The sequence below is a fragment of the Geotrypetes seraphini genome, chromosome 1, assembly GCF_902459505.1.
Source record: "Geotrypetes seraphini chromosome 1, aGeoSer1.1, whole genome shotgun sequence".
NCBI classification, from domain to species: domain Eukaryota; kingdom Metazoa; phylum Chordata; class Amphibia; order Gymnophiona; family Dermophiidae; genus Geotrypetes; species Geotrypetes seraphini.
In genome coordinates, this window is record NC_047084.1 from 622,421 (window position 1) to 647,777 (window position 25,357).

At 44.4% G+C, this 25,357-nt stretch overlaps 1 protein-coding gene across 6 annotated transcripts in view; it reads left to right on the plus strand.

Annotated features, from left to right (window-relative positions):
- Positions 1-25,357, plus strand: part of CHD1 (chromodomain helicase DNA binding protein 1) — a 621,819-nt gene that overhangs the window by 200,456 nt on the left and 396,006 nt on the right. For all 6 annotated transcript variants that reach the window (XM_033962744.1, XM_033963070.1, XM_033962661.1 and 3 more), the window contains 3 exons: positions 8,458-8,547; positions 21,378-21,568; positions 22,343-22,531. In XM_033962744.1, coding sequence (XP_033818635.1) covers positions 8,458-8,547; positions 21,378-21,568; positions 22,343-22,531 — 470 coding nt within the window. The remainder of the gene's footprint in view (positions 1-8,457; positions 8,548-21,377; positions 21,569-22,342; positions 22,532-25,357) is intronic.

The following is a 25,357-nucleotide window of genomic DNA, read 5'->3' on the forward strand; positions in this document are numbered from 1 at the left end:
TGTAATATCGAATACAAGTAGTAAGGTGGCATTCTTATATGCCATTAAGGCATTCTGATAAATCTCTCATGTTTGAGTCGTGTAATTTTCACTGCCGTTTTTCTTTCCTTCTAACATCAAAGCCAGCTTGGAGAAAAGCCAACAGAAATCGGAACCGAAAACGGCTCCATCTTTTCCTGGGCAAACCAATGTTGGAAAGTCTCCCACGTTTTAGCATAGGTTGAGATCGTTGTTGGTTTCTTAGATTTAAGCAGAGTTCACTTTGAAAATTAACTTCTTGAATTTTTGCTATTATTCTTTATGGTTTTTATTTATTAATTTAACTGCCGTAAACCGAGTCGAGCTTTCCTAGAATGATGACTCGGTATATAAAGCTAAGCATTAGATTAGACAGACTGGGTCAGAAACTGGTTGAGTGGAAGGCGCCAGAGGGTAGTTGTCAATGGAGATCGTTCTGAGGAAAGGGATGTTATCAGTGGAGTGCCTCATGGTTCTGTTCTTGGGCCTGTTCTTTTTAACATTTTTATAAGCGATATTGCTGAAGGGCTATTGGGTAAAATTTGCCTCTTTGCAGATGATAAAATCTGCAATAAAGTAGACACCCTGGATGGTGTGAATAACATGAAGAAATACCTAGTGAAGCTTTAAGAATGGTCTGAAATTTGGCAGCTAAAATTTAATGCTAAGAAATGCAAGGTCGTGCATTTGGGCTGCAAAAACTCGAAGAAACGGTACAGTTTAGGGGTGAAGAACTTTTGTGCACGACAGAAGAGCGGGACTCGGGTGTGATTGTATGTGATGATCTTAAGGTGGCCAAACAGGTTGAAAAACTGACGGCAAAAGCTAGAAGAATGCTAGTGTGCATAGAGAGAAGTATGGCCAGTAGGAAAAAGGAAGTATTATTGCCCTTGTATAAAACTCTGGTGAGACCTCATTTAGAATATTGTGTGCAATTCTGGAAGCCGCACCTTTAGATATAAAAAGGATGGAGTCAGTCCAGAGGAAGGCTACTAAAATGGTGTGTGGTCTTCGTCATAAGGTGTATGGTGACAGACTTAAAGATCTCAATATGTATACTTTGGAAGAAAGGCAGGGGAGGGGAGAGATGAGAGATGATGGAAATGATAGAAATACCTATGTGGCGTAAATGCACCTGAGTCGAGTCTTTCATCTGAAAGGAAGCTGAGAAATGAGAGGGCACAGGATGAAATTAAGAGGTGATAGGCACAAGAGTAATCTAAGGAAATACTTTTTTACAGAAAGGGTGTTAGTTGCGTGGAACAGCCTCCTGAAAGAGGTGGTGGAGACAGAGACTATGTCTGAATTCAAGAAAGTGTGGGATCTCTTAGAGAGAGGAAGAGGTAATGGGCCAGAGTGGATGGGCCATTTGGCCTTTACCTGCCATCGTGTTTCTAGGTTTCCCCATAAATGTTAGTGCTGGTTGCACACAGTTTTAATAACGTTTGGTTTATTTGTTACAGAGCAGAATAGAATTATAGTGTTGGGAGTTCCCCTCTTTTCGTTATTGCAGAGTGGCATGACTGCTTTTGCACAAACAGAGGGGACAGGAGCATCTATCTGGGAAGGAGGTAGTGTTGAAAGATGACTGACATCATTCTGCAAGCAGCTTGCGGGTTCAGATGCATAACCCTAGTGTTCAGGACTACTAGACACATTTACAAGAAAGAAGATTATCGAGGTAACCTAATTTTTCTTTCTGAAATGGTTGTGTACCTCTGCATGAGTGTTTCATTGATTGAATACTTCATCAGTTTTGTGAAAGTCCTTTTATCTGTGGAAATTGTTTTAGAACTCCAGCTCCTGTATTCTGTGGTGACTGATAACTTTCTCCTGTACATTTCTCCTGTACACTCGTATAATACAGAATTATCTTCCTGTATATAATTCTAGACTGAAATAAGGAAGCAGAGGCAGCTAGTGTGGTTCTTCTCTTTGCCCTTCTGCATGATGGGGCAAAAGGAAGATGGGGCAAAAGGAAGATGGCAACTTCATGATGGGCCAAATTGTCATATGCTGCCAAGTACTGATTAATTTGAACTACACAGTTTAAATAAGCAGTCTAATTCCTGGCATTAGTGGAGTAAGATGTGGCTCAGTGTACAGTTGCCTATTTCTCTTACAGCTTGATTAGCAGGGTGCAGGGAGTAGTTACTTGCCAATGGTATGGAACAGAGCTTGTGCAGGGAAGAGGAGGTATAAATCAAGCTAAAAGAGGATTATCTGGGAGAAGAAAAATGAAGACAAGTTTGGAAGAGATTCTTGCGAGGGGTGATACTTCTCTGGCTGGCGGGAGTGGGGTGATAGACTTTAATCTTGGATGTGCTCCTAGATGGGGTAGAGAATTTTGAGGGAGCAGAATGAGCTTCAAGATAGACAGCACTGGGGGTCTTTCTGGGAAATAATAAATGAGAACTAGAGGGCTGAATGTCTTGCAGTAGGGTAAGGAGAGAGGCAGAAAGCTGGAGAGTAGGGGGGGGGGGAAGAACTAAGGGGCAGAGAAAAACTTCTGTGTGGGGGGGGGGCTGGAAATCAAGAATAGATTCTTATCTGTTAGGCTACCCCTCCACTTCTACACTCCATTGTGTTGACCTCTTGTCTACCGCAGAGCCCATTGGAATAAAATAAGACCTGTGGAAGACAGTGTGCACAGATGAGCACACAGATGAGCTCCTTAATAAGTATTGTGTTTATTTAATTTGAACCTGCTTTACAGCATAGCTTTTCATTGTACCAGAATTTTATCCCAGGACAAGCAGGCAGCATATTCTTAACGCATGGGTGATGTCACCGACGGAGCCCCGGTACCGACCTTTTTAACTAGAAAGTTCCAGTTGGCCGCACCGCGCATGCGCGAGTGCCTTCCCGCCCGACGGAGGAGAGCGTGGTCCCCAGTTTCTTCGTTTCTGCGGAGTGAAGAAGATGCATGTGTTTTCAACGGCCGTTGAAAAACTAATTTTTGCCTTCCCGCTCGCGTATTTCTTCACTTTTTTTCCTTTTTTCTTATTGGATTCCCTTTATTTTTGTTTTAAAAAAAAAAAAAAAAAAACTCGTCGAGTTTTCTTTATTTTTTCAGGCCGGCCCCAGCGGGGCCTGTTGCCACCATACAGGCCTCCGGGTTCGATTTTGCGGAGGCCATGTTTCCATTCATGCCCCCTCAACCGGGTTTTAAGAAGTGCCAGCGGTGTGAACGCCCGATCTCCCTCACCGACCCACACAATTGGTGCCTCCAGTGCTTGGGTCCAGAACATCGGGCTGACACCTGCACCCGCTGTGCTACGCTTACAAAGCGTACTTTGAAAAATCGGCAGATCCAACAAAATATTTTGTTTGGTACCGGATCTGCCATGGAACCGGCTGCGACGTCGACGGCACCACAAAAGTCGGCACCGACGACATCGACACCACCGGACCCTTCCTCGGGGTCGTTGGGCCCAGGTAAGCCGACTAAGAAGCCTCCCACTTCCCTTGAGCGCTCTCCTGCCACGGTTGCGACACCGGCCCTCCCGGCACCGCACCGGCCCCGCAAACGCTCCGCTCCGATCTCGGTGAGTGCCTCATCATCGGCCTCCTCATTGCCGGAGCGTAGAGCGGCACTTATGGTACCGAAGAAGAAAAAAGCGGTACCGGTGCCTCCCCTGGACGACCGCATCGCGGCCATACTCCAAACACAGTTACAGGAGCAGCTGCAACAACAGCTCCAACAACTGTTGCCGGCGTTGCTGGCACCGCACCTTCCGGTACGGGACCGGTCCGAGCCTCACACTGTCCCATCGGTGTCAACCCCCTCGGTACCGATTAATACTTCCATGCCTGTGCTCTTGGCAGAAACACCTGCAGTACATACCCGTGATGCTGCCGACCCTGTCCGGTCCCAGGAACGACATCGGTCTTCCTCACCCGGTACAGCCTCGGTGCGCTCAGGCAAATCTCCTTCAAAGACCCGCCATGCCGAGCCCTCCACACCGATGTCCAAACGTACGCACCCCGACGTTAGGGACCCAGATTTGTGGGAAGACTCCCCTCACGGTACCGAGGAGGATGCTTCGTCAACCGACGAAGAACCCTCCATGACCGACACCGTCTCCAAACCAGAGCAATCCTCTTTCTCCAAATTCCTTAGGGAGATGTCAGCAGCTCTTTCCATTCCCTTAGAGTCCGACTCTAAAAAGTCTCAGGCTTTCCTCGATGCCCTAGACTTTGAGCAACCTCCCAAAGAATTTCTGAAGTTGCCCGTCCACGACATCTTACGGGAAACTTTCTATAAAAACTGGGAAGCTCCCCTCACGGTTCCTGGAGCCCCTCGTAAATTGGATAGCTTGTACCGGGTTATTCCAATCCCAGGATTTGATAAGCCTCAATTGCCCCACGAGTCCCTCCTGGTGGATTCTACTTTGAAAAAATCTCAGGGTTCCAGTGTATATGCCTCCACCCCTCCTGGCAGAAAGGGAAAAACCATGGATAAATTTGGTAAGCGCCTTTTCCAAAATGCCATGTTAGCCAATAGAGCCAACAACTACACCTTCCACTTCTCCTTCTACATGAAGCATCTGGTGCAACAGCTCTCCTCCTTACAGAAATACCTTCCTGAACGTAAGGTCCCTCTTTTCAAGCAACATATTTCCAGCCTCCTCCAACTCAGGAAATTCATGGTTCGCTCCATCTACGACTCATTTGAGCTGACCTCTCGTGCATCTGCCATGGCGGTGGCCATGCGACGTTTGGCATGGCTGAGAGTCTCTGACCTGGACATTAACCACCAGGACCGCCTGGCTAACGCACCTTGTCTGGGTGATGAACTCTTCGGAGAGTCCCTGGACTCAACAACCCAGAAACTCTCAGCACATGAGACCAGGTGGGACACTCTGATTAAACCTAAAAAGAAGACTCCACCTGCTCGCACCTACAGACAGCAGTCTTCCTACCAGCGCAGGTTCTCGGCCAGACCTCTCAACCCGCCTCAACAGCAGCCTCGCAGACCTCGTCAACAGCATCAATCTCAGGCTCGCTCACAGTCTCACCAACCTGCCAAGCCTCTCCCTCCGTCAAAACCATCTCAGCCCTTTTGACTTTTTCCTCCAGGGCATAGCCAGTCTCCCATCATCATTGCCTCTTCCTCAGCCTATCGGAGGTCGCCTCCAAATCTTCCTCAGCCGTTGGGAGGTCATCACATCAGACCAATGGGTCCTCAACATCATTCGCCACGGCTACTCTCTCAACTTCCAGACTCTTCCACCAGACAATCCTCCCGTAGAGTCTGCTTCTCACTCCTCCCAAACCCCCCTCATCCTGAGGGAGGTCCAATCCCTCCTTCTTCTCAATGCCATCGAAGAGGTGCCTCCGGCCCAAAGGGGTCAGGGATTCTACTCCCGCTACTTCCTGGTTCCCAAGAAGACAGGAGACCTTCGTCCCATCCTCGATCTCAGGGACCTCAACAAGTGTCTGGTCAAGGAGAAGTTCAGAATGCTCTCCCTTGCCATGCTTTACCCTCTTCTCTCTCAACACGACTGGCTATGTTCCCTGGACCTCAAAGAGGCCTACACTCACATCCCAATCAATCCGACTTCACGTCGCTACCTACGGTTTCAGATACAGCACCGTCACTATCAGTACAAAGTGCTACCTTTTGGCCTCACTTCATCGCCCAGGGTGTTCTCCAAGTGCCTTATTGTGGCGGCGGCCTTCCTCTGGTCTCACAACCTCCAGGTGTTCCCCTACTTGGACGATTGGTTGGTGAAAGCACCTACGTCTCCACTTGTGCTACAAGCCACTCATCACACCATCTCTCTCCTCCATCTCCTGGGGTTCGAGATCAACTACCCCAAGTCGCATCTGCTTCCCACACAGCGACTTCAGTTCATTGGAGCAGTTCTCGACACCACACTAATGAGGGCGTTTCTCCCCTCCGACCGTCAACGGACCCTGCTCCACCTCTGTCGTCAGGTGCTCCTTCATCACTCCATTCCTGCCCGACAGATGATGGTCCTCCTGGGCCACATGGCCTCGACGGTCCATGTGCTTCCTCTGGCGCGACTCCACCTCAGGACACCTCAATGGACTCTTGCCAACCAATGGTCACAGACCAAGGATCTTCTTTCTCATCCCATCTCTGTGACATCGTCTCTTCAGCAATCTCTTCAATGGTGGTTGAACTCCTCAAATCTTTCCAGGGGTCTACTCTTTCATCTACCCCCTCACTCCATGATCGTAACCACGGATGCCTCCCCCTATGCGTGGGGAGCTCACCTGGGAGATCTACGCACCCAGGGACTCTGGACCCCTCAGGAGCGTCAACATCACATCAATTTCCTGGAACTCAGAGCCATGTTCTATGCTCTCAAGGCCTTCCAGCACCTTCTCTGCCCTCAGGTTCTTCTCCTGTGCACAGACAATCAAGTCGCCATGTACTACATAAACAAGCAAGGCGGCACCGGATCTCGCCTCCTTTGTCAGGAGGCTCTCCGCATCTGGACCTGGGCCACGGCCCGCAATCTCTTCCTCAAGGCTGTCTATATCCAGGGCGAACAGAACTCCCTGGCCGACAATCTCAGCCGCATCCTTCAACCTCACGAGTGGACTCTGGACCCTTCAACACTCCACTCCATCTTTGCTCGCTGGGGCACTCCGCAGGTGGACCTCTTTGCAGCACCTCACAACCATCAGCTGCCCCAGTTCTGTTCCAGACTCTTCTCTCATCATCGTCTGACCCCAGATGCATTCCTGCTCGACTGGACGGATCGGTTCCTCTATGCCTTTCCTCCACTACCTCTGATGTTGCGGACGTTATCCAAACTCCGCAGGGACAGGGCCACCATGATTCTCATCGTTCCTCGGTGGCCTCGCCAACACTGGTTCTCCCTCCTGCTTCAGCTCAGCTCCAGGGAGCCCATTCCTCTTCCTGTGTTTCCTACTCTACTTACGCAGCAGCGTCAGTCTCTACTGCATCCCAATCTGTCTTCGCTCCACCTGACAGCTTGGTTTCTCTCGGGCTGACCTCTCCAGAGAATCTGTCTCAGCCTGTCCGTCGCATTTTGGATGCCTCCAGGAAACCGGCCACCCTCCAATGTTACCATCAGAAGTGGACCAGGTTCTCCTCTTGGTGTCTCCTGCATCATCACGAACCCACCTCATTAGCGGTGGAAACTGTACTGGACTATTTGCTCTCTCTGTCCGACGCTGGCCTCAAGTCTACCTCAATCAGAGTCCACCTCAGTGCCATCATTGCGTTTCATGAGCCTATCCTTGGAAAACCTCTCACGGCTCATCCACTGGTTTCCCGGTTCATGAGAGGCCTCTTCAATGTCAAACCACCTCTGAAGCCTCCTCCTGTCGTCTGGGACCTGAATGTGGTTTTATCAGCCCTCATGAAACCCCCTTTTGAGCCTCTTGCCACAACTTCGCTCAAACTTCTAACATGGAAGGTGCTTTTCCTCATTGCCATCACCTCTGCCAGGAGGGTTAGTGAGATGCATGCACTGGTCGCCGATCCACCGTTCACTGTTTTTCACCATGACAAGGTGGTTCTGCGTACCCATCCTAAATTCCTTCCCAAGGTGGTCTCGGCTTTTCACCTCAACCAGTCCATTGTGTTGCCTGTCTTTTTCCCTAAACCCCATTCTCATCCTGGGGAACAGGCGTTGCACACGCTGGATTGTAAGCGTGCCCTTGCATACTACCTTGACCGTACCAGGGCTCACCGCTCGTCCCCTCAGCTCTTTCTGACCTTCGATCCTAACCGTCTAGGTCGTCCTGTCTCTAAACGGACGCTTTCCAACTGGCTTGCTGCCTGTATTGCGTTCTGTTATGCTCGGGCCGGTCTCTCACTGGAAGGTGCTGTCACGGCCCACAGGGTCAGAGCTATGGCTGCTTCTGTGGCTTTCCTCCGTTCCACGCCCATCGAGGAAATCTGCAAGGGAGCCACTTGGTCCTCAGTTCACACGTTCACTACTCACTACTGTCTGGATGCCTTCTCCAGACAGGATGGACACTTCGGCCAATCTGTGTTACAAAATTTATTTTCCTAATGGCCAACCATCCCTCCTCCCTCTCTGTTAGCTTGGAGGTCACCCATGCATTAAGAATATGCTGCCTGCTTGTCCTGGGATAAAGCACAGTTACTTACCGTAACAGGTGTTATCCAGGGACAGCAGGCAGATATTCTTACGTCCCACCCTCCTCCCCGGGTTGGCTTCTTAGCTGGCTTATCTTAACTGGGGACCACGCTCTCCTCCGTCGGGCGGGAAGGCACTTGCGCATGCGCGGTGCGGCCAACTGGAACTTTCTAGTTAAAAAGGTCCGTACCGGGGCTCCGTCGGTGACGTCACCCATGCGTTAAGTATATCTGCCTGCTGTCCCTGGATAATACCTGTTACGGTAAGTAACTGTGCTATATTTCTCATGTGTAACATTTGATATGGTTCTGTAACTTCTCTTTTATAGATAAGAACTCATGAATGGATGCATCCCCAGACAAAACGATTAAAATTCAATATTCTTTTAACAACTTATGAAATTGTCCTGAAGGATAAGGTTAGTCTTGATTAGAGTGCATGAGTAAATTCCAGTAATGTGTCAAGTGATATGACTTCCTGTTTGCTTGGTGCAGTAATCTCTAAGCTCATTTTAGATCATGGAATTTGTAGATATAGTCATTGCAATACAGAATCTGCATTTCCATTGAAATACTGGGCAATATTGCCTTAAGTAGTGCCTTACTTTCTGCTTGATACAACTAATTTTGCTGTTCTTACTGGTACCACAAGAATAGTACAAGTATCAGCTAATGGCAAAGTATGAATTGCTGTTTGGATCAGAGAGAGCAATGGCCCCTCTAATCATAATGTTAGGTTTGTTTGAAAGGACCTGAACATGTTTAGTATGACAATCATAGATGATGCAGTGGAAACAGAAGGAGAACTGAAACAAACCTAAAAAATGTATCTAAAAAATTGGTACTAAATAGCATTTTATGAGAACAGGCATTATAGTCTCATATGCGAGTGATGTCATCCACTAACCCAGTACGGACACATACCAAGTGCACTGTCACTTAAAATTTTTTAAGGCAGTGCACTTATCACACACTTGCTGGTGCCTTCCTGCCTGATGTTGGCTCACAGGACATGCAGTTCTTCATTTCCCGCGAAGCTGAAAAGCTATGTCTTCAGTGTTCTCAATGTATCAAATTTTTCCAATTTTTGGTGCCTTACCATAGCTTTTGTATATCATTCATTCTTTTTATCAAGTTCTCTATTTCTACTGAGTTTGGTTTATTTTGGTTAACTTTTTTGGCCTTCAGGCCACTTTGAGCCCTTTTTCTTCTGGGTGGCATTGATCGTTTACAGCAGGGGTGTCCAATGTCGGTCCTCGAGGGCCGCAGTCCAGTCGGATTTTCAGGATTTCCCCAATGAATATACATGACGTCTATTTGCATGCACTGCTTTCATTGTATGCTAATAGATCTCATGCATATTCATTGGGGAAATCCTGGAAACCTGACTGGATTGCGGCCCTCGAGGACCGACATTGGACACCCCTGGTTTACAGGTTGCTTTCTATTTGAGCTCCCTGGACCATTGAGCCCTTCTTTGCATTGGCCATTTTCCCCTGCATGTCGAAATCGGTGCCGAGTGGTTTTAAAAAATTTTCTCAATGCAGTAGACCAAGTAAGGCTATGATCGCATAATTGGTGCGCCCAGTGTCTAGGTCCTGACCATCAGGACTTTGCCTGTGTCCTCTGTTCCTGTATGCAAAATAACATGTTCCTGTATACATGCAAACTTCAATTTAAGAAATTTTTCAGTACTGCTGGGAAGATTCTCAAAACTTCATGGTTAAATCTGATGGGTTGCTTATTATAACGATTTTAAAAAGACAAGTCATTCTCAAAGGCCCTGCATGCAAATGAGGTCCACAGATGTTCATATAGGCTCGCTAAATTTACTTGAAGGGTCAGTCCATGTCAACTATACAAGTTTAATGAAACTTGGCATGTAGGTACCCTAACTTATGGCACTAAACCATGCAAAGTTTCAACCCCTAAAACCTAAAATTCATGTAGTAAGAGGTGCATAAGTAGAGGCCTTAAACTTTTTGTGTGTGTTGTGGGCAACTTCAAGGGCCTCCTGTACACAGAGTATTGCTAACATCAACCTGAAGTTTAGTCTACTGGTGTACCTTTTATACTTAATAAGATTTTAGAGTTTTAAAAATCTAAATTAAGCGCCTTTCTGTTACCTCAATGCCAAAGTTGGTTATAAACTCAATTTGCTAATTTTTGGCTTCATCTTTAGGGTGCAATAGATTTGTAACAAATTTAAGTGGTGACTTCTTGCTTGGTACACTTGCTCAACTATTGATTACTATCATCTATGAAAATTTTAAGGCCTACTTTCATTTATTTGCAAAGATAGTTCAAGTCAAACAGAGCAGCAAAAATATTAACAATTTTTACCCATCTTTGAAGCCTTGTATTTCAGTTTTGACACCAGCAATCACTTTGGTTCAAAAAGAATTGGATAGAGCAACTTTGTCTCTACCGGATGTCAAATTTTCAGGAGGGTTTTTTTGTACACAGAAGAAATTTGCAATTGAATTCTGGTTAGTCAAAGCAACATAACTTGAACTATTTGAAAGTATTAATTACATTTATCCTTGGAAAATTCTTCCTATATTCAGGCTGAACTGTGGAAGAATAATAAATCATATATAATTTGCTGCTTATTTGTTTTAAAACTTAATTGTTTTAAAGCTTAATTGTGATGACATTGCATAATTATTACAGTGCTGAATCAAATCTGTAGAATAATTTATGAATAAAAGCAATTGATTTTGTTTGCTGTTTTTGTTTCTATGTGTTTCATGTGACACCATTGTTATTGATATGAGTAAATTTGCTTGTGAATATCAGGCATGTTATAGTACTATCTTTTGCTTTTGTTTTTACATTTTATTTCCATAGCTTGAAAAAGTGAGTTTATTTTCTGAACATTTGGATAATAAGCAATGGATACAGAAACCATTGATACAATCGATGCTTGCACCATTGACAAAAATCAGTAAATCACAATGTCATTTAACAGCCTACAGGGCAGAGAGGGTCTTAAAACTCATAAAAGACTTTCACATAAATCATCAGAAATTATTGACTTAACGAACATCTCAAAATTTCGATGAAAGATCAACTAAGACCTTCACATAAATCATCAGAAATTATTGACTCAATGAACATCTCAAAGTTTTGTTGAAAGTTCAACTATTTGTCTCCATGAGGCAGTGTTTTTAATACAATTTGATTTTTTTACAAAGGTCATGCTGCAATCCATTCTTGAAACCTAATCGTCAGGTTAGAAAGAGTCTGAAGCTTATCTGTGACAGTGTTGCAGAGCATTTAAAGACTGTGACAAAAAATCAGTTCACATCTGGTCAAAAGTTGTGCATAACTTGTCGAAAAGAGATAAACACCAGAATGACTGCTCAAGCTTCATTATCTGATCCATCATCTGATGAAGAATCAATTGAAAAAATTGAAAAAGTTAATACTAGCTTGGTGGCACTTGGGGAGTTTCCTTTAAAGCTGAAGAAAGTGAGTAAACGTGACTCCAGAGGTCATGTGAAGCGTACAATTGCTTAAGCACAAACCTCACTGAGTCATCATATTACCTCTGTGGGTGATTTTGAACCTGATGAAGTTTTGCTTTTCACAAAGACCTTGCAGCTGTAACTGCAGTCATCAATGTCAAACCTGTTCAGATTATGCTGAACTTTTACTTTGCTTAAAAAAAAATTTAACTTGACTTCAGGTTGTGCAGAAAAATTATAAATTCTTACACTAGCTCCAAAGAGCTAGTCTATTGAAAAAATGTCTTCTAAATTCAGCATTTCAACAAGAATGGTTAGACAAGCAAGAGAGTTTAAAATAGAAAGTGGCATACTAGCAATGCCAAGTAAAAAGAAAGGCAAATCACTTTCAGATGATGTGACTAAAAAGGTGTCCAACTTTTAAGAAGATGGGTACAGTAGGCTGTGTCCTGGAAAAAAGGACTATATTTCAATCAGAGTTGATAGGGAAAAAAGTTCAAAAGCAAAAGAGGTTGCTGCTAAGCAATCTGAAAGAGATATTTGTTAAATATTGTAATAAAAATGGCCCAGAGTTGAGTTTCTCAAAATTCTGTGAATTAAGACCAAAATGGTGTGTCAGTTTGTTCATCTGGAATGCACTCAGTTTGTGCATGCTCTGCACATCAGAATGTTAAGCTGATGCTTGCAAGCAGCATAGTCAAGGATGACTATAAAGATTTAATGGGAAAAACAGTTTGCAATTTGGAATAAAAAAATGGTATGCTCCACAGGTGTGATGAGTGTCCTGGTAAAGGTGCACTTGAAGCCTACTTTTGCAATGAATACAAGGATATTGATCCTAAAGAAATGATCAAATTTAAGCAGTGGATCTAAACAGATCGTACAACAATCATGAAACAAACGGCAGTCAAAGATTTTATAGCTTGTGCTTGCTGAAAAGATTACAGATCTTTCAATACATCATTACATTTTGAAACATCAATCACATTACTTGAAAGCAGTCAAAGAAAATTTAAATCCTGATGAACTTGTTATTCTAATGAATTTTGCTGAAAATTATTCCTTTGTTGTTCAAGATGCTGTTCAGGGTTTCTATTGGGAAAATAACCAAGCCACTTTGCACCCCTTTGTTATCTATTTCCACCTTAACAGTGAAATTCAGTGCATGAGTATTTGTATCATTAGTGACAGCTTAAGGCATGATACAATGGCAGTGCACATTTTTTTTTTTTTTTTAAAAGCTGATTCTTCACATAAAAAGCTTATTTTCTGCCAATGTTAAGTACATAAGATACATAGTAACATAGTAGATGACGGCAGATAAAGACCCGAATGGTCCATCCAGTCTGCCCAACCTGATTCAATTTAAATTTTTTCTTCTTAGCTATTTCTGGGCAAGAATCCAAAGCTTTACCTGTACTGTGCTTGGTTCCAACTGCCGAAATCTCTGTTAAGACTTACTCCAGCCCATCTACATCCTCCCCAGCCCATCCTCCACCAAACGGCCATATACAGACACAAACCGTGCAAGTCTGCCCAGTACTGGCCTTAGTTCAATATTTAATCTTATTTTCTGATTCTAGACCTTTTGTGTTCATCCCACGCTTCTTTGAACTCAGTCACAGTTTTACTCTCCACCACCTCTCTTGGGAGCGCATTCCAGGCATCCACCACCTTCTCCGTAAAGTAGAATTTCCTAACATTGCTCTTGAATCTACCACCCCTCAACCTCAAATTATGTCCTCTGGTTTTACCATTTTCCTTTCTCTGAAAAAGATTTTGTTTTACGTTAATACCCTTCAAGTATTTGAACGTCTGAATCATATCTCCCCTGTCTCTCCTTTCCTCTAGGCTATACATATTCAGGGCTTCCAGTCTCTCCTCATACGTCTTCTGGCGCAAGCCTCCTATCATTTTCGTCGCCCTCCTCTGGACCGCCTCAACTCTTCTTACGTCCTTCGCCAGATACGGTCTCCAAAATTGAACACAATACTCCAAGTGGGGCCTTACCAATGACCTGTACAGGGGCATCAACACCTTCTTCCTTCTACTGACTACGCCTCTCTTTATACAGCCCAGCATCCTTCTGGCAGCAGCCACTGCCTTGTCACACTGTTTTTTCACCTTTAGATCTTCGGACACTATCACCCCAAGGTCCCTCTCCCCGTCCGTGCATATCAGCTTCTTCCTCCCAGCATATTCGGTTCCTTCCTATTATTAATCCCCAAATGCATTACTCTGCATTTCTTTGCATTGAATTTTAGTTGCCAGGCATTAGACCATTCCTCTAACTTTTGCAGATCCTTTTTCATCTTTTCCACTCCCTCTTTGGTGTCTACTCTGTTACAAATCTTGGTATCATCTGCAAAAAGGCACACTTTTCCTTCTATCCCTTCAGCAATGTCACTCACAAACATATTGAACAGGATTGGCCCCAGCACTGATTCCTGAGGGACTCCACTACTCACCTTTCCTTCCTTCGAGCGACTTCCATTAACCACCACCTCTGACGTCTGTCCGACAGCCAGTTTCTGACCCAGTTCACCACTTTGGGTCCTAACTTCAGCCCTTCAAGTTTGTTCAACAGCCTCCTATGAGGAACTGTATCAAAGGCTTTGCTGAAATCCAAGTAAATTACATCTAGCATATGTCCTCGATCCAGCTCTCTGGTCACCCAATCAAAAAATTCAATCAGGTTCGTTTGGCACGATTTACCTTTTGAAAAGCTATGTTGCCTCGGATCCTGTAACCCATTATATTCAAGGAAGTACACTATCCTTTCTTTCAGTAACACTTCCATTATTTTTCCAACAACTGAAGTGAGGCTCACCTGCCTGTAGTTTCCTGCTTCATCCCTGTGACCACTTTTATGAATAGGGACCACATCCGCTCTCCTCCAATCCCTAGGAATCACTCCCGTCTCCAGAGATTTGTTGAACAAGTCTTTAATAGGACTCGCCAGAACCTCTCTGAGCTCCCTTAATATCCTGGGATGGATCCCGTCTGGTCCCATCGCTTAGTCCACCTTCAGTTTTTCAAGTTGCTCATAAACACCCTCCTCCATGAACGGCGCAGAATCTACTCCATTTTCTCGTGTAACTTTGCTAGACAATCTCGGTCCTTCTCCAAGATTTTCTTCTGTGAACACAGAACAGAAGTATTTGTTTGGCACATTCGCTTACTCCTCATCACTTTCCACATATTGGTTCCCAGCATCTTTTAGCCTAGCAATTCCATTTTTCATCTTCCTCCTTTCACTAATATATCTGAAAAAAAATTTTGTCTCCCTTTTTTACATTTTTAGCCATTTGTTCTTCCGCCTGTGCTTTCGCCAGACGTATCTCTCTCTTGGCTTCTTTCAGTTTCACCCTGTAGTCCTTTCTGCTCTCCTCTTCTTGGTTTTTTTTTATATTTCACGAACGCCAACTCTTTCGCCTTTATTTTCTCAGCCACTAGGTTGGAGAACCATATCGGCTTCCTTTTTCTCTTGTTTTTATTGATTTTCTTCACATAAAGGTCCGTAGCCATTTTTATCGCTCCTTTCAGCTTAGACCACTGACTTTCCACTTCTCTTATGTCCTCCCATCCTAACAGCTCTTTCTTCAGGTACTCTCCCATAGCATTAAAGTCTGTACGTTTGAAATCTAGGACTTTAAGTATCGTGCGGCCGCTCTCCACTTTAGCCGTTATATCAAACCAAACCGTTTGATGATCACTACTTCCCAGGTGAGCACCCACTCGAACATTAGAGATACTCTCTCCATTTGTGAGTACCAATATCGCTTTTTCCCTTGTGGGTTGTGTCACCATTTGTCTGAGCAGAGCCTCTTGAAAGGCATCCACAATCTCCCTACTTCTTTCCGATTCTGCAGACGGAACATTCCAGTCTGCATCCGGCAGGTTGAAATCTCCCAACAGCAGAGCATCCTCTGTCCTTCCAAATTTTTGGATATCCACAATCAGATCCTTATCAATTTGCTGCGATTGAGTCGGAGGTCTGTAGACTACATCCACATAGATAGACGTTCCATCTTCTCTTTTCAGAGCAATCCATATCGCTTCTTCCTCTCCCCACGTCCCTTGCATTTCGGTTGCTTGGATATTGATCTTTAGATAGAGAGCTACTCCTCCACCTTTATGACCATCTCTGTCCTTCCTAAAAAGATTATATCCCGGTATGTTTGCATCCCATCCATGTGATTCACTGAACCATGTCTCTGTGATAGCGACAATATCTAGATCTGCCTCTAACATCAGGGCTTGCAGATCATGAACTTTGTTGCTTAGACTGCGAGCATTTGTGGTCATCGCTTTCCAGCTATTTTTCAGCGATAATCTCCTTTTTCGTATGGATTTTTGTTTCGTTTCACTTTCCGTTGCAATACTAAGAAATGAGTTGCTGATATTGCTGATGTTGCAGTCTTTACTACTATCACATCTTTTCTTTTGCCGGGGGTGGTCTCTATAATTGTCCCTTTGTACATACACCACCCCCACCTTCTAGTTTAAATGCCTAGAAAAATATTGTCTAAATTTCTCTGCAAGGTTTTTTTTTCCTGCTGTAGTAATATGTAGCCCATCAGTGCAATATAGCTTCTTGTCCTTACATGTATTTCCCCATCCTCCTATGTACCTGAAGCCTTCTTGATGACACCAGGCTTTGAGCCATCTATTAAAGTCCTCTGTGTTTTTCACTCTTTGCTCCCCCTTTCCATATGCAGGCAGTATTTCAGAAAAAGCTAAAGTGTTTACAAAAGGTTTCACGCCCTCACCAAGCTCCCGAAAAGCTTTCTGTGCTGCAAGTGTGGAGTTGTTGGCCAGGTCATTTGTTCCCAGATGGATGACAACATCAGTGTTAAAATCCTTAGTTTCTTCCTTAATTATAGTCATAGTCTGTATTTGCCTGGAACTCTTGGTAGCTGAGGAACCTGGAAGACATTTCACTATTTTGGTCTCCTCACCTTGTGTTCCAAGGTTAATGCCTCTGATGATGGAATCCCCCAACAGTAATAGTTTTCTGTTTTTGGCCTTTTTATTTGTGCTTAGGGTGTGCTTGCTCTCTTGAGTTACCTTCATTTGTTCCAGTCCCACCTCCCTTCTGTTTTCTTGAGTATCGCAGTGCACTAGTGGAGCGAAGGAATTCTGTAGAGGTAATATTTGTGAAGGTGCATGTTTCTGTGTTACATGTCGCAGTCTTCCTGAGCCTACTGTGACCTATTTATTCATGGGCTGTTTTATTCTTTGAGGTAGAGGTGGTAAGTTGGTATGATTTTGTGGAGTGATGAAAGCTGCTTTAATTGTATTCAATTCCTGTTTAAGTTTGCAGAGCTCCTCCTTAATACTAGCAAGTTGAAGACAGATGGGGCAAGCCTTAAGCCTCCAAATAGTATGTCTTGGAATTAAAGCACCGCAGTGATTGCATAGAATAAAGGTCATCTTGATTGATTGTGAAGTGACTTGATTTGAGTAGTCCTGATTATTTGGGTCTCTATATATGGTGGGACTATAAGTCTTATCCTTATTCCTATGAAGAGGAAGAGGAAATAAGATTTAATAGAGGAAAGAGAAGAGTTTATTTTTTTGTGCTTTTTTGTTTTTTTAAGTAAGAAACAGGGAGGAGAAGAGAAATTAAGCAGATATAATGCTGAAAACCAGTGAATAGAGCAGAATATGAAATGTTGAGCAACTTATCTTATTGAAGTTCACAGGACAGCCTTGTTCACAGCAATGTCCCAAAGATAATGCAATTAACCTTAGAAGTAAAACAGAGCCCCTCCCTTCTCCACCTAATCAGACACAATGGCTAAAAACTAGTGAGTCAGAAATATAGGCTCTATACTACCTAAAACACAGTATTTTAAACAGAAATGCTGGTTCTATAACAAATCAGTGGCTACCCTAAAACACAGGATTTATAACAGGATTTTCCCTACTTTAGTCACACTGAGTCACAGGCACCAGGATTTAATTAGAGTTAACAAAGTCTTACCCTTATTACTATGAAGAGGAAATAAGATTTAACAGAAGAAAGAGAAGGGTTTATTTTTTTGTGCTTTTTTGTTTTTTTTTTAAGTAAGAAACAGGGAGGAGAAGAGAAATTAAGCAGATATAATGCTGAAAACTAGTGAAAAGAGCAGAATATGAAATGTTGAGCAACTTATCTTATTGAAGTTCACAGGACAGCCTTGTTCACAGCAATGTCCCAAAGATAATGCATTTAACCTTAGAAGTAAAACAGAGCCCCTCCCTTCTCCACCTAATCAGACACAATGGCTAAAAACTAGTGAGTCAGAAATATAGGCTCTATAACAAATCAGTGGCTACCCTAAAACACAGGATTTATAACAGGATTTTCCCTACTTTAGTCACCCTGAGCCACAGGACCAGGATTTAATTAGAGTTAACAAAGTCTTACCCTTATTCCTATGAAGAGGAAGATATTTCAATGATGGCTCTTCTGCACAATACAAAAACTTTGTTAATCTCTGCTTTCACTATTCTGGCTTTAGTATTTATGCTGAGTGGAATTTCTTTGGCACAAGCCATGGTAAGTCACCCTGTGATGGAATTGGTGGAACTGCTAAAAGGTTAGCAGCACGTGCAAGCTTACAATGGGCAAAAGAAAACCAAATTCATTCACCAAGTCACTTGTTTACATTTTGTGACCAAAATCTGACAAAAATCAAGTTTTTGTTTGTTTTAAAAGAAGAAATTGAGTCTGCTAAACTCGAATAAGAAAGAAGATTTGGGACTGTCTCTACAATTGCTGGAACTCGTGAAAATCATCAGTTTATCCGTGATGGGATACATAATGGCTAATGTCAAATTATTTCGAGATCTTTTTAAATCCCTTGCCAGACCTATAAGTTGCTATAGTCTTCTTTTTGAAGGCCTCAGACAGGTCTTTTGATTTCAGAATGGTATTCACTCTCACTGCAGCAGTCATGAGCACACCAAACTAAATGTTCTGTTTCTATGTAGAACAGTATCCCGGAAGAGGTGGTAGAAATAGAGACTGTCTGAACTCAAGAGGGCCTGGGATAGGTATGTGGGATCTCCAGCACTATAGAAAAGTAGTAGTAGTAGTCCCATGAACAAGAAACCTCTGTATCCAGATTCATGAAAGGACTTTACCACTTATCCTGGGATCTCAATTTTGTACCATTCTAATCTTATAAAGTCTCCTTTTGAGCCATTCATAACTTGCTCTCTCAAACTTCTCACTTGGAAGGTTTCTTTTCTAACAGTCCTCACTTCTGCATGTTGGGTTGGTGAACTTCAAGCACTTGTGTCAGGTCTTTCCTATACAAGATTCTACCATGACAAAGCTGTCCTTCGAGCTCATCTAAAATTATTGTCCAAAGTCGTCTCAGAATTCCATCTCAACCAGTTTATAGTTTTGCCTGTTTTCTTCCCCAAACCACATTTTCATCTAGGTGAAGCAGCTGTTCACACCTTAAACTGTAAACATACTTTGGCGTACTATCTGGACTGGACTAAACCTCATAGAACCTCCTCTTAGCTCTTTGTGGCTTTTGACCCTAGGAGACTTAGAGTACCAAGAGAACCATGTCCACTTGACTGGTGGGACTGTATTGCCTTTTCATATACAGTGATACCTCGGTTTACGAGTGCACCGGTTTGCGAGTGTTTTGCAAGACGAGCAAAACATTCGCAAAATCGGCGCCTCGGAAACCGAGTTTGCCTCGATTTGCGAGCGGCGCTCCCCACGATCCGGCACCCTCCCCCCGCGATCCGGCATCCCCCCGCTCGTGTCACCCCCCTCCGCTGTGATCTGAACTCCCCCAGCACCCAACCGAACAGGCTGCTTACCCCCATCTGGCCACTGGCACCAACCCACAGGACATGCCGGTGCTGGTGCCTGAAGATCTGCATCCTCTTCTTTGCTTTGGCCTTGAGCATCTGCGCATGCTCAAGGCCTTCAAGTTCACGCTTTCTCCGAGATTCTCAAGGCCCAGCAAAGAAGAGGACGCAGATCTTCGGGCACCGGCATGTCCTGTGCATTAGTACCAGTGCCGGTGGCCAGATGGGGGTAAGCAGTGTGTTCGGGTGGGTGCTGGGGGATTTCAGAACACGGCGGGGAGTGGGGGGATGCCGGATCGCGGGGGGAGAGGGTGCCCGTTCGTGGGGAAGGGGGGGGTGGATCACACGGGGGGGCCTTCGGGGGGAGCAATGCCAGTTCTCGGGGGGGCTAAAGCACCACCGCTCGCCTCGGGGAGTGGGGGTGGGTGGGAACGTATCAAGCAAGTTTCCCTTAGTTCCTATGGGGAAACTCGCTTTGATATACGAGTATTTTGGTTTACGAGCATGCTTCTGGAACAGATTATGCTCGTAAACCAAGGTACCACTGTACAAAGCTGAGCAACATCCCATAATGTAAGGGCTGTGGTTGCCTAAGTAGCTCATTTCCACTCTACCTCTTTTGCAGACATTTGCAAAGTGGCTACTTAGTCCTCGATTCATACCTTCACTTCTCACTACTGTTTAGAACAAAACTCCAGAAGAAGACAGTTGGTTTGGACAAGTGGTTCTGCAGAGTCTTTTTACTTTGTGAACATCAACTTCCTGTCCAACCCTCTTGGGTTTTGCCAGGATCATATTGATATATCCTTTATTCTTGTTGAGAGTCATGATCCTGGCAGCTTGGGATTCCCATATGTGAGAATATAATGCCTGCTTATCCTTAGAGAAAGCAAAGTTACTTACCTTACAGGTGTTTCAAGAACAGCAGGCATATATTCTCACAGCTTGTCCACTTTCCCTATTTGGCTTTATCGCTTTACTGCTGAACTGCAGATCCTGCAAGCCAACATTGGGCAGGAAGGCATAAACACGCACATAGTCAAGCACAGCCTTAAAATATGTAAAGTGACAGTGTACTTGGTTTGTGTCTGTACCTGGTTCCTTTGATATTGTCCACATGTAAGAATATATGCCTGCTGTCCTTCAAGAACACCTGATATACTGTAGATAAGTAATTTTGCTATATAGTAAAAGTCATCAGATAAAATACCTTAACTGTCCATCCAGTCTACCCAACAGGGTGGCCAGAGTTGAATTTAACACTCTTTACAGGTTCCACTTCAATAATTAACACTGGTATAATTAATCTTTGTTTTTCCCTGCCAATTTTGGGACACAGACTGTAGAAGTTTTCCTGGCATTGTTCATATTTCCTGTACTTTGTATATAGTTCTACTTTTGCTGGCTTTGTTGAAATGCTGTCATAAATAGTCTTACAACAGTTGTTTCTATCAGTTTGTAATCCTTTAAGTAGTCATAAAGATTAAGGGTAATTTTAAATAAACTCATTGTAGAGTAAGGGCTTGATCAAAACTTCCTGACTAGTTTGAGTGCTAAAGATAGGACACTGTTTATATGACAATTTTCAAAGTGGTTTGTATAGGTAAAGCATTTTATCCAGGTTAATTGGCTGTTAGAAAATTGTCCTCCCTCAGTGTATGGCCAAATGTTCTATTAAACGACAATACACATACTTCTAGCTACATTCAGAGGAAGTGCTTCCACGGGTGATGGAAGGCCAGGGGAGGAAATGTACTCAGAAATGGCTCTTTGAAATCCATCATATGTATTTTTCCAAGAAAAATCTATTTGCAGATAAAGATTCAAGTGGTTGCCTCAGGCACAAAGTACATACAATCTGCAAAATAAAAATATGTGCACTTTGAGATAGATGCATATATAATGAGTAAACGTTAGGTGTAGCGATTTTTATTATAACAGACATTCTCTTATAGTCATTCCTCGGCAGTATCAATTGGGCATTCATAGGAGTAGATGAAGCACATCGATTGAAGAATGATGATTCACTACTTTACAAGACCTTGATAGACTTTAAGTCCAACCATCGTCTTCTTATCACTGGAACTCCTTTGCAAAACTCTCTCAAAGAATTATGGTCTTTGCTGCACTTCATCATGCCAGAAAAGTAAGTCAAATTGATAAGTATATTGAATTCAATCTTTCGATAAATTTGCGGAGGGCTGTGCACATGCGATCGCGTTTTAACACTGGTAGAGCCCAAGAATTGGAACTTTTCCAATTTTTTCTTGCTCGCCATGCACTCTGCAGTTGTTTGGTCTAAAAGCAGGCTCGCTAGCTGCAGCAGAAAGTAAATATAGTACTGGAAAGCATGAGCCCTAACGGAGCTCAAAAATTAAACTACCATGCTACCTTCCAAGTGACGTCACTTCCTCCTTTTACCCCACCAGCAATTTTTTTGCCGGTTGAGTAAGGGTCCCATTTAACCGAGATTCTACTGTATTAGTCTTGCTGTCCTCAGAGAACATCTGCTGCAGCGAATTACTTTACTTTGCATTCTAATGTAGTATCTCTATGTAAATTGGAAACTCCATTATTGTATCTCTTGATTTGATTTAGAAACAGTGTTTCCCAATGCAGTGCCTTATGTTGTCTTTTCTTTTTTATAAATTCTTTATTCATTTTAAAACTGACAAACAAGTGATTAATATTAAAACATTACATTACTAATAAAATATACAGCACTTGACATTCTTATACATATAATCCATTAAAGTAGAAATTATAACCCTTTCCCCCCCCACCTAACAATTCTTCAACAGAAATCCAATCATTAAATAAAAATATTAATCATCCTATTTCCCCCCTTCCCCCAATAAAATACATGTATCCATCAGAAAGGTGCCTTATGTTGTCTTGTGTCATTTTATTTATTTTAAAGATTTTCTTCCTGGGAAGATTTTGAAGAAGAACATGGCAAGGGAAGAGAATATGGTTATGCAAGCCTTCACAAAGAACTTGAGCCATTTCTGTTAAGAAGAGTAAAAAAGGATGTAGAGAAGTCTCTTCCTGCAAAGGTTGAACAAATTTTAAGAGTAGAGATGAGTGCATTGCAGAAACAGTATTACAAGTAAGTATTGAAGCTTGGTAAGACAGAAAGACATTTCATTCTTTAGCAACTCTCCAGACCGGCCCAGTTCACTGATGGGTAATAGCTCACCATGATCATCAGATAGAGACTGAGACTAAACCTTTTAGCTGTAATACAAGTAGCTGTGCTTCCCCCTAATATATTCAGTCTGTTCTCGGTCTCCAAGCAGATGTGGTAAGCTGTTGCCAGTCTTCCCTTTCCAGCCTGTGACCACAATGACAATGACCACAGTTTCCAAGGATCTGCTTGTCCCACCCCTTCTAAGCTGAAAAGCATATATCAGAGGGGGCAGGGCCAGCAGTCCCTAGGCAGCGTGGCAGAGCCTTATAGACCCTGCACTTTTGTTTATTTTCTTACCTCATTGGTGGGGTTACCAGATTTTCCGTTTGGAAAATCTGGACTCCTAGACCCGCCCAGTTCTACCTATCCCTGCCCCATCATGCCCTTGTCCCACCCCCAATCCCGCCGCTTGCTCTCGTTGGGCAGGAGGTCATCTGCGCATGCACGGAGGTCATCTGCGCATGCACGGATGTCCTCCTGCCTGATGCAATGCGGAGGAAAACTTTTCAAAACCTGGACAAAGTGCCGGGTTTTGAAAAGCCATCCAGACCCCTGGACATGTCCTCAAAAGAGGAGGACACATCTGGGGAAATCCGGACTCATTGGCCACAGGAAAATGCCTGAATGTAACTGAAGATGAGCTGTTACTGAGAAAGGTATGAGCTAAGTTCAATATCGCATTGTAATCCCATCTCTCTCTCTTTCTCTACTGCTGTTGCTTGGGCCAGTGATGCCACTTCTATCACTGCCTTCTCTCTTGCTGCTTGGCCTGTTCCTGTGATGTGTGATCTCCCAATCTGGTGCCAAACTGAGGTCGGGGGTGGGGGACCCTTACGGGGGTCCATCCAACCTCAGGAGTGTCACGAGTTGAGTCCCTTTCCCCCCATTTTCTCCACCTCCCCAAAATTTTGTAGAGGTGCCTCACCTGTAAGCCTTGCCACCAATACCGGGAAGGCATGTGGCTTAGAAAGCCAGTAGAGTCTGTTTTGATAGAAAAGAAAAATCCTGAGGCAGTCCTGGTCTGAAGGGAAGCCTTCAATTGACTGTAATTGATTTTTATTGTTACCCGGCACTCTTTCATTAGCTAGGTCGCGTATTGTTCAATGAGCACTTTTAAAGGGCTGCCGTGTGAGCGGACTGCTGGGCACGATGGACCTCTGGTCTGACCCAGCAGAGGCACTGCTTATGTTCTTAAGTGCTCATTCTTTAGCATCTCTCCAGACTGGTACAGTTCACTGATGGGTAAAAGCTCACCATGACCAGCAGGTGGAGACTGAGACAAAACTTTAGCTGTAATACTAATAGTTGTGCTTCCCTCTAGTCTAACTAGTCTGTTCTCAGTCTCAGCAGGTGTGGTAATCTGTGCCATTCTTCCCTAAAAGTGGTTAGTGTAGGTCTGTTGGAAGTTGTTTAGTGGCCTTCTTGTCCCCGTTTGGTGCCGGACTGAGTTTGGGGGGATTCTTTTGGGTGCCTAAGCTGTAAGCCTTGCCACCGATACCGGCTTAGAGAGCCAGTGGAGTCTGTTATGACAGGAAAAAAAAAATCTTGTGGCAGTGCCAGTCTGAAGGGAGCCTTCAGTTCATTGTTATTGCTAACGGTACTTTTTTCCTTAGCTAGGTTGCATATTTCGCAATGAGCACTTTTAAAGGGAAAAAAGTCCTCTTGCTCCAGATGCAAGGGTGATGCAGCCGGCCTGTGCTCGAGGTGTGCTGGCCACTGCAAAGGGGAATCCTCGTCGGCTTTGGTGCCGGCGTTCAAGGATCCCCTGTTCGAGTGCCTCGCAAGCCAGCAGTTGACAACGGGGAAGCCTGGACTTCCCTTGCCGGCCACACAGGGATTCCCCCAGCCGCTGATGGTCAGGGAAATAAGGTTTCCTTTGCTGCCAATGCTGCTGGGGACTCCCTTTCCGCTTCTGCTGGATTGCCCGCTTTCAGCAGCTGGGACGGTTCAGGCTTCCCAGCTGCTGCAGGCTTCAGGGGCATGTTTTTCAGTGGGCTTTGCTCCTATTTTGGTGGGAAGCACCTCCATTTTGTGTGCATCTCTGGTGACCTTCCCCCTGTATTGGAGAGACAGGGGCAGGTTTCTGCTGGGTCCTCTGCTTTGGCAGTGAGTCCCATTGGGCCACCAGGGGGTTTCCCCTGATTTTGTTGTTGCCTTGTGTAAGGCTTATCTTAAGGGGGCCGGGGGTCTTGCTTGGGTCTCCGGGGGGGGGGGGGGGGGAGGGTCCCCTCTGCGTCCACTTCGGTTCAGCCCCCCTCAGCGCCGGTTTCATCCTCATCTCCTCTCTTGTCCACATGGCCAAAGGTCTCTTGAGACAATGATTTTTTTTCTATGGGGAGTAGTTTTCTCTTGATGAGGACCTGGACCCTTTGGGAGACCTCCAGGATCCTCTCGGGGGGGGGGGGGGGGGGGGGACGGATGCCGCTGGCGGCGTTTTTTGGCTCCGTCAATTGGCGAGAATAAGTCGATGGTGCGCATCTTTCAGTGGGAAGAGCTCCAGGAGCTTATTCTTCAGGTTTGCTCGGTGTTGTGCTTCAAGGAAGACACGAAGGAGCCCCCACGTATTGTGGACCCCCTGCTTTGGGGGATCTGCTCAGCCTTCCGCTCTTTTCCTATGCATCAGGATATTCGGGATACTGTGCTTGTACAGTGGATGGTGCCGGAGTCACCCTTTCGTTTTGCTGGATGCTTCAAAGGCTGCTCGATCTCAAAGCTATAGTTCCAGTACCTCCTCAGGAGTGTTGC